The following is a 15,705-nucleotide window of genomic DNA, read 5'->3' as shown; positions in this document are numbered from 1 at the left end:
GCCTCAGCCTTCCAAGTAGCTGGAACCACAGGTGTACGCCACCATGCCTGGCTAATTTTTTTGATGTATTTATCGAGACGAGGTCTTGCCACATTGCCCAGGATGGCCTCAAACCCCTGGGTTCAGGCAATCCTCTCGCCTCAGCCTCCCAAAGTGCTGGGATTACAGGCATGAGCCACCACACCTGTTGTTTTTGGTTTTTTTTTTTTAACCAATTTACTCATACAGTACTGATAAGAATGTAAAATAGTACAGCCACTTTGCAAAGCAGTTTGGCAGTTCCTAAAAATGTTAAACATAGAGTCATTACATGAACTAGCAGTTTCACTCATAGATATAGGCCTAAGAGAACTTAAAATATATGTCCACACAAAAACATGTACCTAAATGTTTATAGCAGCATATTCATAACAATCAAAAGAAGAAACAACTGAAATTTCATCAAATGAATGAACAAAATGTGGTCTATCCATACAATGGAATATTATTTAGCCCAAAGAGGAATAAAGTACTGATAACTGTTGTGGCATAAATAGGCCTTGAAAATATTATGCTAAGTGAAAGAAGCCAGGCATGCAGTGTATGATCCCATTTATATGAAACGTCTAGAACAGGCAGATCTATGGAGATGGAAAGTAAATTAGCAGTTGTCAGGAAATGGGAGGAGGCTGATAATGGCTGATGAGGCTGACAATGGCTAACAGGCATGCAGTTTCCTTTTTGGGTAGTAAATGTGTCACTGAAATATACAGTGATGATGGTTGCACAACTTTGTGACTGTACTAAAAACCCCTGAATTGTATGCTTTGAAAAGGTATATTTTGTGGTATGTGAATTATATCTCAATAAAGCTGTTAAAAAAAATTAAAGGACATGAGTAACCCAAAACAATCTAGAGACACATTTTGTTTGGAGGAACTTTTTAACGGAGCACAGTAGAAAACGGCACAACTGCCTTCTGATGGAATACTGATGAAACTGGAAAGACTTAGGAGGTGGAAACGTCAGGCTGTCTGGAAGTGGGGAGGAAATCAGAGGCACAAAAGACAGATAGTGCTTGAAAATGTACATAAAGAGCAGTCTGAGCCCACGATGCCACTTCTACCTTGTTTGGTCAGGTTATCAATCCTTCCACATCCCTGACAGGAAATATGGGGTATTAGCTTTTACCAAAAGGACTTGAAAAGCTATTGACTTGGGTACCCTGGGCCTGGAGGAGAATAAAAATGAGAAAAATGAGATGAAACTAAAAACAGACTACAGGCTGGGTGCTCTGGCTCAGACCTGTCTGTAATCCCAGCACTTTGGGAGGCTGAAGCAGGAGGATCACTTGAAACCTGGAGTTCAAGACTAGTCTGGACGACAAAGCAAGACTCCCATTTCTACCAAACAAAAAAAACCCAGGAGATTAAGTGGAAGTCTGAATGAAAGGAGATGAATGCCATCTCCTATCCCACCACATAATGGTAGCCAGGCTTATATCCATACCAATTAGGAGATTCTTCTCTGGAGAAACCACAGATCCCTCTGGAAAAATTACACTACTCCAAGAAAGTTTAACAGGCACTGACCTTTAGGGTCCCAGAGACAAAAACTAGGTGACAGTACTTCTAACTCAGACCCTGGACTTAAGTTGGAAACACTGATCAGATTAGATTTTGGACTATCTCCCTTACGGAAAGTACAGTAGTCTCACTTTTCGTGGTTTCAGTTACCTGTGGTCAACCTTGGTCCAAAAATATTAAATGGAAAATTACAGAAATAAACAATTCATAAATTTTGTATTGTGCACCAAGTAGCCTGATGAAATCTCTCATCATTCTGCTCTATCACACTCAGAACATGAGTCATCCCATTGTTCAGTGTATCCATGCTGTCTACAGTACCTGCCTGTTCTTCATAGTAGCCATCTCAGTTATCAGACTGAAAAAACCAGTACAGGCCGATCCCAGTGGCTCATGACTGTAATCCCAGCACTTTGGGAGCCCAGGAGTTCAAGATCAGACTGAGCAACATGGTGAGACCCCAACTCTACAATGAAAAAAAACCCAAAAAACCAGGAGCATTGGTGCTTGCCTGTATTCCCAGCTACTTGGGAGGCTGAGGTAGAAGGACCGCCTGACCTCAGGATGTCAAGGCTGTAGTAGCCAAGACTGTGCCACTGCACTCCAGCCTAGGTGACTCCAACTCAAATAAATAAGTCTTCCAACTGTGTACTCTCCAATATGGCAGTCACTTGAGATTACTGAGAAATGGAACTGCAGATAGTGCCACATTTCAAAATATAAAAAACTGAAGCAGAACTGAGTATTTTTTCCATTAAACACATTTTATTGTTTTGATAGAACTACAATTCACTTTAGCCACTGCATCGCATAGGACATTGTTGTACTGCAACACTTGTACACGAACGTGCATTATTTCTAGTGTTACACATAAACACATCACAATTAGTATCAACAGACTGATTCAGTTCAGATGATTTTTTTTCTATGCAAGGATGTAATATTACAATGTGTTTACTTGGATATTTTATGCAGGTAACACGAGTATGCCTATGCAGACAGCACAAATTACAGTAATAACTATGCATTAGAATCATAAACTGATACCTAATATTTTAATCATTTTCTAGATTAAAAAATATGGAAAAATATTTAAATTTTAAACAAAGGCATATTACTGAGGCAGAATTCAGTGCAGATATAGAAGCTAGCACTACGATTGACAGTCAAGAAAAAAAAGACACCAGAAGGAAATATAGTGCACATTCAATGATGAATGGCAATTCCAACTCACTGCAGCAGAGCAAAATGAAAAAGCTATTTGTTGTATTCAAAAGTTAAAGATACACAGTAGATAATATTTAAGACATATATTTTTTCAGCAATAACTTCGTGATGTTAAGTAAAAAAATCCACAAAATTAGTCACATGAAATGAGATAAACTGCTAACAAAAACAATTTAAACAACTTTTTAACAGGGTTTGAGTTTGCAAACTGGGCAAGCTATAAAATAGCTTGATTCTTGCACAGATACATACAATGAAGAATCTTAGTTGGAGAGATAACACAAAGAAATTATCATTTTAGTTATTGTAATCTATTTAGAAAATTATGTGGAAAAGACTTTAAAAGACATTTACAAAAATTGAAATTTACAATTAAAACAATTTTGCTCATAGAGTACACATGAGCATAATACAGTGTGCTTATAGTATATGTTTCTAATAATATCAAAGATTTAATGATTCAAAATTTGAAAATTTTCAAGTATTTTTCTTTAGTTTTAAACAAATTGTGTGATGTAAGTCACTGCCCAAGGAAAACTTTGGGTATATTCTGTCTCAAAGAACATCCAAATTTACAAACAATGCCAATTCATTGCTTAAAATCTCAAACTCATGGCAGAGAGTTTTGACAATTTTCCATCCATGAACGAATTTTAGCTAGACATGGAAAAATCAGTTTCTATCATGAGGATGGAACTCTGCCTGTATTAAGTCAAAAGACCAGATGTATTGGAATTTTAAAGCAAGAGACAAACTTTTCCCTCATTGCTTTACTCTATTGTATGACACATATTGGAAATATTTGTGTTCAGTTTTCTGAAGCTGACTCCAAGAAAAAGAGTCATCGATACAGATGTTATAATTCTTCAGTACATATGCACAAATGCTATAGAATTATCATTGCCAGTTTATGGAACTACTGAAAAAAAAGATAATGTTATCTAATAAGTTTGTGTTCTTACCAATGTTACTTGGATGGTTTACAAAAGAGTTCTATAAAGATTTCCTGTACTAGAAAATCCAATTCAAGATTTCCTTGAAACAAAAGGAATGCTTGACAAATATTCAATAATCAAAGACAAAAAGTGGCACTGTGATACATGTTTTCTCGCTAATATCATCCTGAATATGAATGAGCTACATTTGAGCCTTCTAAAATGGGAAAAGCTTGTGGCCTAAATACACAGGTAAAAGAATTTATTTACAATCGAAACACTTCAAATAAAAATAATACAAAATGACTTTACACATTTTTCAAATGAGTCAATGTGCAGAAAACTTTAAACATAATCATTAACACTGCATACTGGCTGCAAAAAAAAAAGAAAGAAAAATCTGAAGAATGATTTTTGGTATTGATAAATTTAATTGTGTTTCCATTTATGCAATGCCTCTTCAAATTTGATGCTAATAATACTGAGTTGACAAAGAGTTACTGACTTAGGTAAATTTTTAAAGTGATATACTTTTGCCTCAAAATTATGATGATGATGATTATATTGAGTAGGAGTCACACTCTGCCACCCAGGCTGAAGTGCAGTGGCATGCTCAAGGCCACTGCAGCCTAAACCTTCTGGGCTAAGGTGATCCTTCTGCCTCAGCCTTCCAAGTAGCTGGAACTACAGGCGTGCGCCACCACGCCCAGCTAATCTTTTGATTTATTGTAGAGATGAGGTCTCGCCAAGTTGCCCAGGCTGGTCTCAAACTCCTGGACTCAGGCACTCTTCTTACCTTCACCTCCCAAAATGCTGGGAGTACAGGTGTGGGCCACCATGCCCAGCTGCCTCAAAATTAAATCAATTTTTCTAATAAAAAGATGATCAATTTTGTCAATGTGGATGCAAATATTAAAAAAACTTCTTGATATTTGATTCAGTTATAAGAAAATTAAGTATATTTAGAACAACAACAAAGTACGTTTGGAAGAACTATGTGAATCTACTTTTCAACTCTAAATTTCACAAATCTAAATATGAATAAAGTATTGCAAATTAAAATTCAGTGTGTGGATTAAGATATGCTGCAATTATAAATTATACACTAGGTTTTAGAAACAGTACAAATAATAGGAAATTTTTCAATTTTTTCATTAATTACATGATGAAATAACAGAGATATATGGGGTGAAATAAAAATACATTTTTAATTTTACCTGTTTTATTTTCTAAAAGTGGCTACTAAGAAGTGTGAATTACATAAGTGGCTCACATATTTCTACTGGATGGTGCTACAGTACCTAAAACACCTTCCAATCAGCCTTTTATAGGTTCTTAATATCCAGCTCTTAAATATGAATAGTCAAAGATCACCAGAGGTTTCAGGAAAGCCTCCAATGTGAAAGAGAGAAAACAGGCAAAAACAACTCAAGGGAAACCGTGATAATGCATTGAGCAGAATTACACTGAAAGACACTATAAATGACATCCTCATTTTTCACTCATGGAAAAAATATTACAAAAAAGGAACCAGAGACATTTAAATCAGAAAATGCACTTGGAAGTAAAAATATAACAGAAATAACACTTCAAGATTTTGAATAGAATTAGAAGACAAAGTTGAAGGAATCTTCCAGGAAGTAGGATAAAAAAAATCAAAGACATGGAGAGAGTGACCCAGGAATCCACCTCCCTACCTAGACATGTGGCAGAAAGTTCCTAAAGTGATTATTCAGAGACATAAGAGTCTGTTTGAACACCTGTAGCTTCTAGGAGAAATCTTGATTGGTAAATTACAGTTAACATTAGTGGATTTCAGCCTTTGGCAAAGTAGTCCCATGACAGGCAGCTGTGGAGTTAGAACCCTTATTTCTGATTCAGCTTGCTAAAGCCAGGGTGGCCAGTAAAGAGCATTTCCTCTGAATATCAGAGTTCTGATTGCAGATGCCTACTTCTGATCATGGAAGATGAGTCCACACAGAGGCAAGCTCCCATTTTCCCAACTCCCACTGGGTAAAGTGGCTTTTAGGGGATTTAAAGGGATAGCATCTGTTTTTTTGGACATTCAAAAAACTGCATATATAGGAGAATTTAGAAAGCCATTGCCCCTGCCCAGGGAAAAACATAGGCCTTGAAAAGAACTGAGAAAACTTTAAGCATTCAACACAGGTTGATCCCCAGCACTGTGACAACCAAACAAACAGTAAACCCTGGAGAAAAAGGAGATCTGATTTCCAGAGCTGCCATACTATAAAGTTCAAATATCCAGTTTTCAACAAAAATTATCACAGTGCATACAAAGAGACAAGAAAGTATGGACCAGTCAAAGGAACAAGATAAATCAGTAAAAAAAAAATCTACATCAGGAAGCCCAGACATTGGACCTGTGAGACAGGTTTTAAAACAACTGCCTTAAAGATGCTCAAAGAGCTAAAGGAATGTTCTGATTCCTGTTGACAGATCAAAAAAGAAAATGAAGATTCTTCAAAGCAGAAAAAACAAAGGAGTATGTATCATTCATTGTTACTTTAGAAGGCAATGTTCTGCATAGGCCTACTTTACAAAAGGACTATAAACATTTAGAACATCAGTGGGGAACCCCACCACCACCCCTGGAAGAGCTACAGACAGATTGAGGAAAGCTTGCAGGTTATTGCCACCAATCTATAGAGAGAGAAATCTGAGAACTCCAACCTGGAAGAACCTCTCATCATTAGACTCCATAAGAAAAGAGTTCGAGAGAAATCTCACCTATGCTCTCAAGGCAGAAAACATTTTGCTCAGAAACCACAACTTACTGAGCACCAGAGGATTAATTCAGGAGAGGGATCTCACAAGTACCCTGGCCTGACAAATGTTTCCTTAGTTGAGACCTTTATGGACACCCAATGCTTCCAAAAAAGGGAGAAACCCCCAAATGTGTTATACTTTATGGAAAGCACTTTGACAATGTGTTTCAAGAATCTTAAAATATTTCTCCCCAGTGATTGAGTTCCGTATCTGAAAAACTATTCTGAGGGGAAAACAAAACAATAGCAAAACAAAAATAAGTCTTTATTGACATACACCCAAAGAACCTTCAGTAGCTCTCTACTGTATCCACAAATAAAAGAATGAAGATGGATATGACACCAAGAGCACAGGCAACAAAAGAAAAAATAGATAAACTGGACTTCACCAAAATTAAAACCTGTCTTCAATGGACACTTGGAACAGAGTAAAAAGGCAACCCACACAGAATGGAAGAAAATATTTGCAAATCATATACCTGATAAAAGGTTTAATATTCAGACTATATAAAGAACTTCAACAAATCAACACCAAAAAAAAAAACCAAAACAAACCCCTGATTTTTTAAAATGGGCAAATAACTTCAATAGACGTTTCCCCAAAGAAAATATACAAATGGTCAATAAGCACAGAAAAAGAAGCTTAATATCATTAATTACTAGGGAAATGCAAAGCAAAACCACAGTAAGATACCATTTCAAATCCATGAGGATGGCTATTATAAAAAAGAAACAGAAAAATAATAAGCATTGGCAAGGACGTGAATAATTGAAACCCTTGTACACAGCTAGTGGGAATTAAAAGCAGTAAAGCTGCACTTCCTTAAAAAGTTAAACATGGAAGCCTCACATAATCCAGAATTCCACTTCTAAGGATATCCCTAAAAGAACTGAAAACAGGAACTCAAACACCTATCTGCTTATAGCAGTGTTATTTACTATGGCCCAAATGGTGTAATCAACCTAAATGTCCACTGGCACATAAAAGAATAAAAAAAATGTGGCCTACAAATGCAATGGAACTATTCAGCCTTTAAGAGGAATTAAATTCTGACACATGCTACAACAGGGATAAACCTTGAAAACATTATGCTAAGTTAAATAAACCAAACACAAAAGGACAAATATTGTATGATTCCATATACAAGGTACTTAGAGAAATAGAAACCCTCGTACATTGCTAATCGGAATGTAAAATGATGCAGTTACTCTGGAAAACGATTTGGCAATTTCCTAAAAAATTTAAACAAAAATCTACCTTATGACCCAGCAACTTCACTCATAGGCATCTACCTAGGAAAAATGAAAACATATGTCCACAGAAAGACCTGCACACTAATGTTCAAAAATATTTGTATACTGATGTTCAAAGCAGCATTATTCCCAACAGCTAAAAACTGAAAAAAAAACAACAACCCAAAGGCCCTTCAACTAGTGAACGGACAAAGTATCCACAAAATGGAATATTATTTAAAACAAAAAGGAACAAGGCACTGATATGGTACTACATGAACATAAAACACATTAATGAAAGGGGACACATAAGATTCCATAAAATGTTCAGAAAACGCAACTCTATAGCAACAGAAAATAGATAGATTAGTGGGTGCCTGGGATAAGAGATGGAAAAGGGATTAACATAAATGGGCATGAGGTATCTTATTGGGGTGGTGTTCTAAAAAATGGATTATGGTGATGGCTGCACAACTCAGCAAATTTACTAAAACTCAGTGAATTGTACACTTGAAATGCTTTTTATGGTATGTAATTTACACCTCATTAAAGTCACTTAAAAATTTATGCAGATTCCCAAATGATGCTGAGATAAAACATTCTTCTTATGACCACTGGGGAGTCTAACTAGTAACCATCCTTAAAGAAGTCTCTTCTCAAGAGAAGAGTTTTACATATTTCCTTAATTCTTTCTGTAAATTATATCTTTTCAGAAAAAAATTTAAACCGGTATGAATGATTCTCATAAGCCATATTCCTTTCATAGCTAGAATGTGTCTGGTTGGTCTATTTAGCAATAACTATGCAGACCGATTTATCACACAGCACTATTTGAACTGCAGGACTGTGGGGTGGTGGGACAGCACCAGGAAGAAACCATAAACCTGGTTGCAGAGGTAGCACTTCAAACCTAAACACATGACTTCACAGCAAATGTTCCTGAGTATCAGATCAGCATTAAGGAACTCTTCACTTCCATAAGCCAAGAGTTTTCTGGTGTAGTTCTCCTTTCATGGGAGCTGTCTCAAATTTCAACCATAGGAACTTATTTCTGCACCACTGCTGAGTCAGTGGGGCTCCTCCAGAATCCTACATCTGAAACCCAAACCTAACTCATTCTCATTCTGGGCCTTTTGTTCCTTTTTCAGTTAGAAATTAGTATTCAGACTCCACCAAAGAAATTTACAAGGAATCATCCACCAATACCCGTATACCCCATTCCTCTGAGATCTTGTTTCACAACAAAAAACTTAACTGAAAACTTATTTTACATCAATTATACGTTCTTTCTTTGAATTTTACTTGCTATCAATGGGGTCTCTCTAGATTTTAGTGTTATGCATTCTCCAAATGGTGGGGATCATAATATCAAATTACTACAGTGGGGAAATCAGGTAATATACATGAGAAAACTTGGCAAAAGGGGGCTACCCAGGACCAGCTGAGTGCTCCACAGAAAGATAGGCTCAGTGTGGCTAGCCCTTATAATTTTAAAGATATATCCTATTTTAATATGAAACGTTCTAATTTTTAAATAATGTCAACAAAATTCTCTCTCACGCCCCACCACGCACACCAACTAAAACATGCCTAAGAGCCCAATATGACCCAATCTAACAGCTTATAACCTTTGCCATATAAAATACTTACACTCCAATTGCAGAAAGATGTACTTACTATGGTCAAAATTTTTTAAAAAGTAGAATTCTATTTTGCAAAAGAAAATTCATCCAGAACAGCTGTTTTCAGGGCACTTCCTTTCCTCCAGCCCCCATCTATTTCCTAGGACTGAGATGGTTCAGGTGCAAGCTCTCTGGACTCCCAGTCTTTTAGGCCATTGCCCAAAAGAAAAAGAGGTTGGGGTCCCTCGTCCAATTAAAATATTCCCTGAAGGCAAAGTCATTTGAGCTTCACTGACCTGTTCCTGTTTACAGCATTCTACGGATTCCTACATAATCATTCAAAATGTATACTGTGTTCTCTCTAGGCTCCAAGTCCAGGATCCTGAGAGCCAGGTATGGTGGTACATACCTGTAATCCCAGCTACTTGGGAGGTTGATATCATGATCACACAGGCCAGGAATTAGAGACCAACCTGGGCAACATACACACAGGCCAGGAAATAGAGACCAACCTGGGTAACATAGACTCAATCTAAAAAATAACAATAATAAAAAGAGGCCAGCAGCCTGAGAATATTTTCCACTAGAGAAACTTGAAAGTTTCAATAAATCAAAAATAACTTATTTTCACAGCTTCAAAGATTATCGGGGATACCAAAAGCAAAAACAAAGAACTTAGAAATCATCAGTCCCAGCCCTTCATTCTCCTGGTGAAGAAACTAAAATTCAAAAAGGTCAAATGACTTGTCCATGGCTATATACCAAGTTGGTTGGTCAACTGGGACAGAATCTAGGTTATCTGACTGCAGTCAAGTTCTTTCCATCATACTATGTAGGGAAGGCAGAAGAGAGGGAAATCCTCTGAAGAAAGTAGCTTTTCAATTTTGAGCTTGGCCTTTTGGAATCATTTTATATCTCCTACTACTTTCTTCACGTTCCACATGACTTTACCAACTAATTACTATTTACCAGCAGCTGATAACCTTGAAAAGAATGGGGAATGGGAAAAAGAATATTTTTCCTAGCTGCCAACTTATCAAAGTTGCAGCTACTGACCAACATTAAAAGTAGTGTATATTTCAGGACATCAGTAACTGACCGTTTAAACTAAATTCCCCCCCCACCATACAATATTCCCAGAATTACTCTGCAGAGTGAAATCCCCGATGTCTGATGAGACCTGAATTACTTTTAAATATTTTGTCACATTCATTACATTCATATTCCCTCCTTCCGGTGTGAATTTTTAGGTGTTCTACAAGGATTGAGCTTCGGCTAAATGTGGCTCCACAATAGTTACATTCATAGGGTTTCTCTCCAGTATGAATCCGGTGATGTTCGTTAAGAGATGAACTCTGACTAAAGGATTTACCACATTCTTTACACTTATAAGGCTTCACACCAGTATGAATTCTCTGATGACGACTAAGGAGCGAATGAGTAGGAAAGGCTTTCTCACACTGGTTACATTTGTAGGGCTTTTCTCCCGAATGAAGTCTCTGATGATAAATGACAGATGTAAAATGGCTGAAAGTCATCCCACAATCATTACACAAATACGGTTTTTCTCCAGTGTGAATTCTCTGATGGCGGGTAAGGCAAGAATTCTGTCTAAAGGCTTTTCCACACTCACCACATTTATAAGGTTTCTCTCCAGTATGAATTCTTTGATGTTTAGAAAGGGATGAGCTATGACTGAAGGATTTTCCACAATCGTTACATGTATAGGGTTTTTCTCCAGTATGAATTCGCTGATGTTGAATAAGAGATGAACTGTCACTAAATGGTCTCCCGCAGTCGTTACATTTATAAGGTTTTTCTCCCGTGTGAATTCTCTGATGTTTAATGAGATGAGCACTCAGGGTGAAATCTTTTCCACAATCATCACATTTGAAGGGTTTCTCTCCACTATGAGTTCTATGATGTGGCGTGAGTGATGAACTGTCACTGAAAGCTTTTCCACATTCATTACACATATATGGTTTCTCTCCAGTGTGAATTCGCCGATGTTTGGTGAGTGAGGCACTGTAGCCAAAGGCTTTTCCACATTTACTACATTTATGAGTCTTTTCTCCAGTCTCAGTTCCCTCATTTTTACGTAAGGCTGCCGCCTGACGTGATTCTTTCCAACATTTCTCACATGTAGGGATTTTCCTCCTAGAAATGGATGATCTTTGAATAAAGGTTATCCCGCACTTACTGCACTTCTGGGTCTTATTCGCTAAAAGAATCTTCTGGCGCTTCTGATGTTCAGTAAGAGAGGAAGAGTGACTTAAGACTTTTCCACCTTCGTTACATTTACGTGACTTTTCTCCAGGGGTTTTGTCTTTGCGGTTCACGATAAGGTCTGAATGAAAACTGAAGGGTTTCTTGCTTTCATTATGCCTCCGAGATTTCTTCTTTAAGTAGACTCTCAGATATTTAATTATGTCTGATGTTTCTTTTAAATTACTTCCAAAGGGACTCTTTTCTGGATCAAATTTCTCACCCTTCCTGCCTTTCCCACGGGTTTTCTTTTGTGTGACTTTTCCTTTTGAATATCTCTGATTGCGGTGATCCTCCTCTGATCTGCCATAATATTTCCGGAATTCTTCCAACAAGCCATAATCATCATCCCTGAGGCATCTTTCTATTATTTTATCTAAAGTTGCTTCCTCCATAAGAACATCACCTCTAGGTTCACACTCTAAAATAAATGAGAAAGAGAATATTTCCTATTTGCAATCAAGAAAGCTGCTGTATTTAGAACTAAAGTAGGTACACAGATAGTAACAGCTACAAGGAATGCAGGTAGGATGGTTTTCAAATAGAGTTTTATAAAACAGGGAAAGAAGCCGGGCTCAATCTGTAATTCCGTGCTTTGGGAGGCTGAGATGAGTGGATTACCTGAGCCTGCAGGTTCGAGACCCGCCTGGGCAACTTGGCGAGAACTCATCTCTACAATAAATCAAAAAATTAGCCAGGCATGGTAGCGAGCGCCTGTAGTTCCAGCTACTTGGAAGGCTGAGGCGGAAGGATCGCTGGAGCCCAGCAGGTTGAGGCTGCGGTGACCGGGAGTGTGCCACTGTACTCCATTCTGGGTGACAGAGTGAGACTCCCAACTCAAAAAAAAAAAAAAAAGATAGGGAAAGAAAAGGTAAATATAGTGGTTAAGAAAAATACTCAGGAAGATGAAACATTTGTGGTTTATAGTTAGATAGATGTGCGAGTTCTCACCCTTATTTTGAATTTCCATAATAAGTTCAAACCTATTCTCCCTATATCCAAACTGTTCTCTTTCTAGCAATGATAGTACAAATATCTATTGATTACTTACCAAATGACAGGTCCCACACCAAAAACTTTATTTGTATCATTCAACTTGATCCTCACAACAACCCTACGAAGGAGGTCTTATTCTAATCCAGTTTTATGGATGTGACGAATGGGCACACAGAATATAAGTAGCTTGCCCAATGAGCAATAAAGTCAGATTTTAGCCTAGTCTGAAGCCAAAGCCCATGCTTTAGTTTATACCATGCTACCTCTCCCAAAAACAGAAGTATGAATCACATTACAGATATGCAACACCATGCATGCTAGACTTTCTTTGTTTATTTTATTTTTTATTTTTTTTAAGGGAGAAAGCAGGATTTGAGAGGACAGAAAAGCTCCCACAGTGGGAGGGAACCAAAAGAGCCTGCCCCATGCTAGACTTTCAAAGGTTACCATCAGCTGTCCCTATCAACCTTATGGATACTCTAATCAGGCATCAATTTTGCGTCCCTCCTACACTGCTGCATTTTCAATCCTATTCTTTTGGTCTCAATACTTTCTACTGCATAAAATACATTCCCACAGTACCCTAATTATCATAAACATAAGTTTGACAGGGCCTAGGGTTTAAGCCCCACAATCTCCACAGAGGTTTCTCCAATACCATACTCTCACTGATTATACTCTTCTCCCAACTCCAAATTCATTTATTAACACATAATTCATCTTGGCTTTTAACCATGAGGTTACATTGTCACTTTCATAAAACTTTTTAAAACATATTATTATAAAATACAAAATCACTCAAAACACTATTACCCAGAAGTTAACCAATGTTAAAAATTGCATGTATTTCCTTCTAGAAATGTGTCTACATAATTTAAAATAGAATAACTCTGTGTATATCTATTGTACTCTTTTCATTTATACTTATTTCCCTTTTTATTACTAATTCTTCATAAAGATGATTTTACCAGTTATATGATAATCCATCACATAGATATATTTGTTTTTAACTAAGTCATTTCCTTATTGAATCTTTATCAAATAATTAATACTTCCTAAGAAGAGAGTCATAAAAGTAGAATTGCTGCACCAAAGGGCAAAAAGGTTATCCACTTTACATAATACATGAGTAGCAGAAGCTGAGTATTAATCTCTGTCAAATGATCTTTATTTAAATCTTTGTACATTCGATTTAAAATAAATGGTACTGTTGCTTTAAATGTCTATTTACTGTTAACCAGTGAATGTGTACATTTTTTCATATTCAAAAGCTATTTAAATTTTGTCAGTTATCTACTCAAGTTCATAGCCCATTTTTGTAGAGACTAAGTGTTCCTTACTGATTTTCATGAACTTTTTATAAACTATGGCCATTGATTCTGCTTTGTCGAAAATTTTTTTCTCCAGTATGTTGTAAATGACTTTTTAAAGCCATACAACTACATGATGCTTTTCTTACATACAATTCTTGGGGGTTGGAATAAGTATATTTTTATCAATACCGCCAGAATTACTCAAAACATTTTTAGAATCATTCCCCAAAATGCTACTTAAACATAATGAAATAACTGTTGTCTTTTATTCAAGCAATTATAATTGACCTTGAACAACACAGGTTTGAACTTCACAGGTTGACTTATCCATGGATTTTTTTTCAATTAATATACTGGAACATTTTTTAGAAATTTGTAAGAACTTGAAAAATCTTATAGACAAAACATATAGCCTAGAAATATTTTTTAAAACTTAAGAAAAAAGTATGTCATGAATGTATAAACGTCATGTAGATATTAGTCTGTTTTATCATTTGCCACCATAAAATAGACATAAATCTATTATAAAAAGTTAACATTTATCAAAACTTAGGTATATAAACACAGACCATATGGGGTACCATTTGCAGTTAAGAGAAATATAAACAAAGGCGAAGATGCAGTACTAAATCATAACTACATAAAACTAACTGCAGTATGTACAATGCACTGTAATAATTTCATAGATACCTCCTGTTGCTCTTGTGGTGAGCTCAAGTGTCTGCCTAATATATCATGTGATACTAATCATCTTCATATGAGTAGGTTCTATCTCCAGTAAATTGCTTATCGCGGTAAAAAGTGATCTCTCGCTTGGTGTGGTACTAAATCCCAGAACTTTGGGGGCTGAGGTGAAAGGACTGCCTGAGTTCATGGGTTCAAGACCAGCCCGGGCAACTTGGCAAGACCTCATCTGTGCAATAAATAAAAAAATTAGCCGATCATGGTAGTGTGTGCCTGTGGTTCTGGCTACTTGGAAGGCTGAGGTGGAAGGATTGCCTGAACCCAGTAGGTAGAGGCTGTGGTGGCCATAAGCGTGCCACTGCACTCCAGCCTGGACGACAGAGTGAGACTCCAACTCAAAAAAAAAAAGTGATCTCAAGGTCTACAGTATTTTTCATTGTTTAGTGCAATAATATAACTCTGAATTACAATGTGGGACCAACACAAAGAGTCACTAGTAAGGCACCATGGTTCGAGACCAGCCTGGGCAACTTGGTGAGACCTCATCTCTACAATAAATCAAAAAATTAGCCAGGCATGGTGGCATGTGCCTGTAGTTCCAGTCACTTGGAAGGCTAAGGTGGAAGGATCGCCTGAGCACAGTGAGTCAAGGCTGTGGTGGCAGTGAGCATGCTGTTGCACTCCAGGCTGGGTGACAGTGAGACTCCAGTTCAAAAACAAACAAACAAAAACAAAGAGCCACTAGTGATGCTGGACATGCTCTCAACAAGTAAAGAAAAGTCATGATATTACAAGGAAAAGCTGAAATGCTTGGTATGTACCATAGAATGAAGTCTGCGGTTGCCAGCCATTTCAGACACAAGATTTATCTTGTAAACAGATGATGTAAACTTGTATCGATAAATAGCAGTATATTCTTATAAATGTATTTTTCTCTTCCATGTGACTTTATTACCATTTTCTTTTTTCTAGCTTACTTTGTTTTTTATTTTGTATTTTTCTGAGTTGGAGTCTCACTCGGTTGCCCAGGCTAGAGTGCAGTGGCATGCTCATGGTCACCACAGCTTCGACCTGCT

At 37.0% G+C, this 15,705-nt stretch overlaps 2 protein-coding genes across 2 annotated transcripts in view; one reads left to right on the top strand and one right to left on the bottom strand.

Moving 5' to 3' along the window:
- The window catches only part of PTGR1 (prostaglandin reductase 1), a 38,004-nt gene extending 31,017 nt beyond the window's left edge, over positions 1-6,987 (top strand). The window contains exon 9 of the mRNA XM_021716283.1: positions 6,188-6,987. Within this exon, the coding sequence (XP_021571958.1) occupies positions 6,188-6,259 (72 nt within the window). The 3' untranslated portion in view covers positions 6,260-6,987. The remainder of the gene's footprint in view (positions 1-6,187) is intronic.
- A 2,989-nt stretch (positions 6,988-9,976) lies between these two features.
- Positions 9,977-15,705, bottom strand: part of ZNF483 (zinc finger protein 483) — a 16,529-nt gene continuing 10,800 nt past the window's right edge. The window contains exon 6 of the mRNA XM_008065560.2: positions 9,977-12,057. Coding sequence (XP_008063751.1) covers positions 10,514-12,057 — 1,544 coding nt within the window. The 3' untranslated portion in view covers positions 9,977-10,513. The remainder of the gene's footprint in view (positions 12,058-15,705) is intronic.

Source organism: Carlito syrichta, unplaced genomic scaffold (assembly GCF_000164805.1).
Source record: "Carlito syrichta isolate Samal-C Ts95f unplaced genomic scaffold, Tarsius_syrichta-2.0.1 Scaffold308663, whole genome shotgun sequence".
Classification (NCBI taxonomy): domain Eukaryota; kingdom Metazoa; phylum Chordata; class Mammalia; order Primates; family Tarsiidae; genus Carlito; species Carlito syrichta.
The sequence above is the reverse complement of the archived record's forward strand: the minus strand, read 5'-3'. Positions and strand labels throughout refer to the sequence as shown.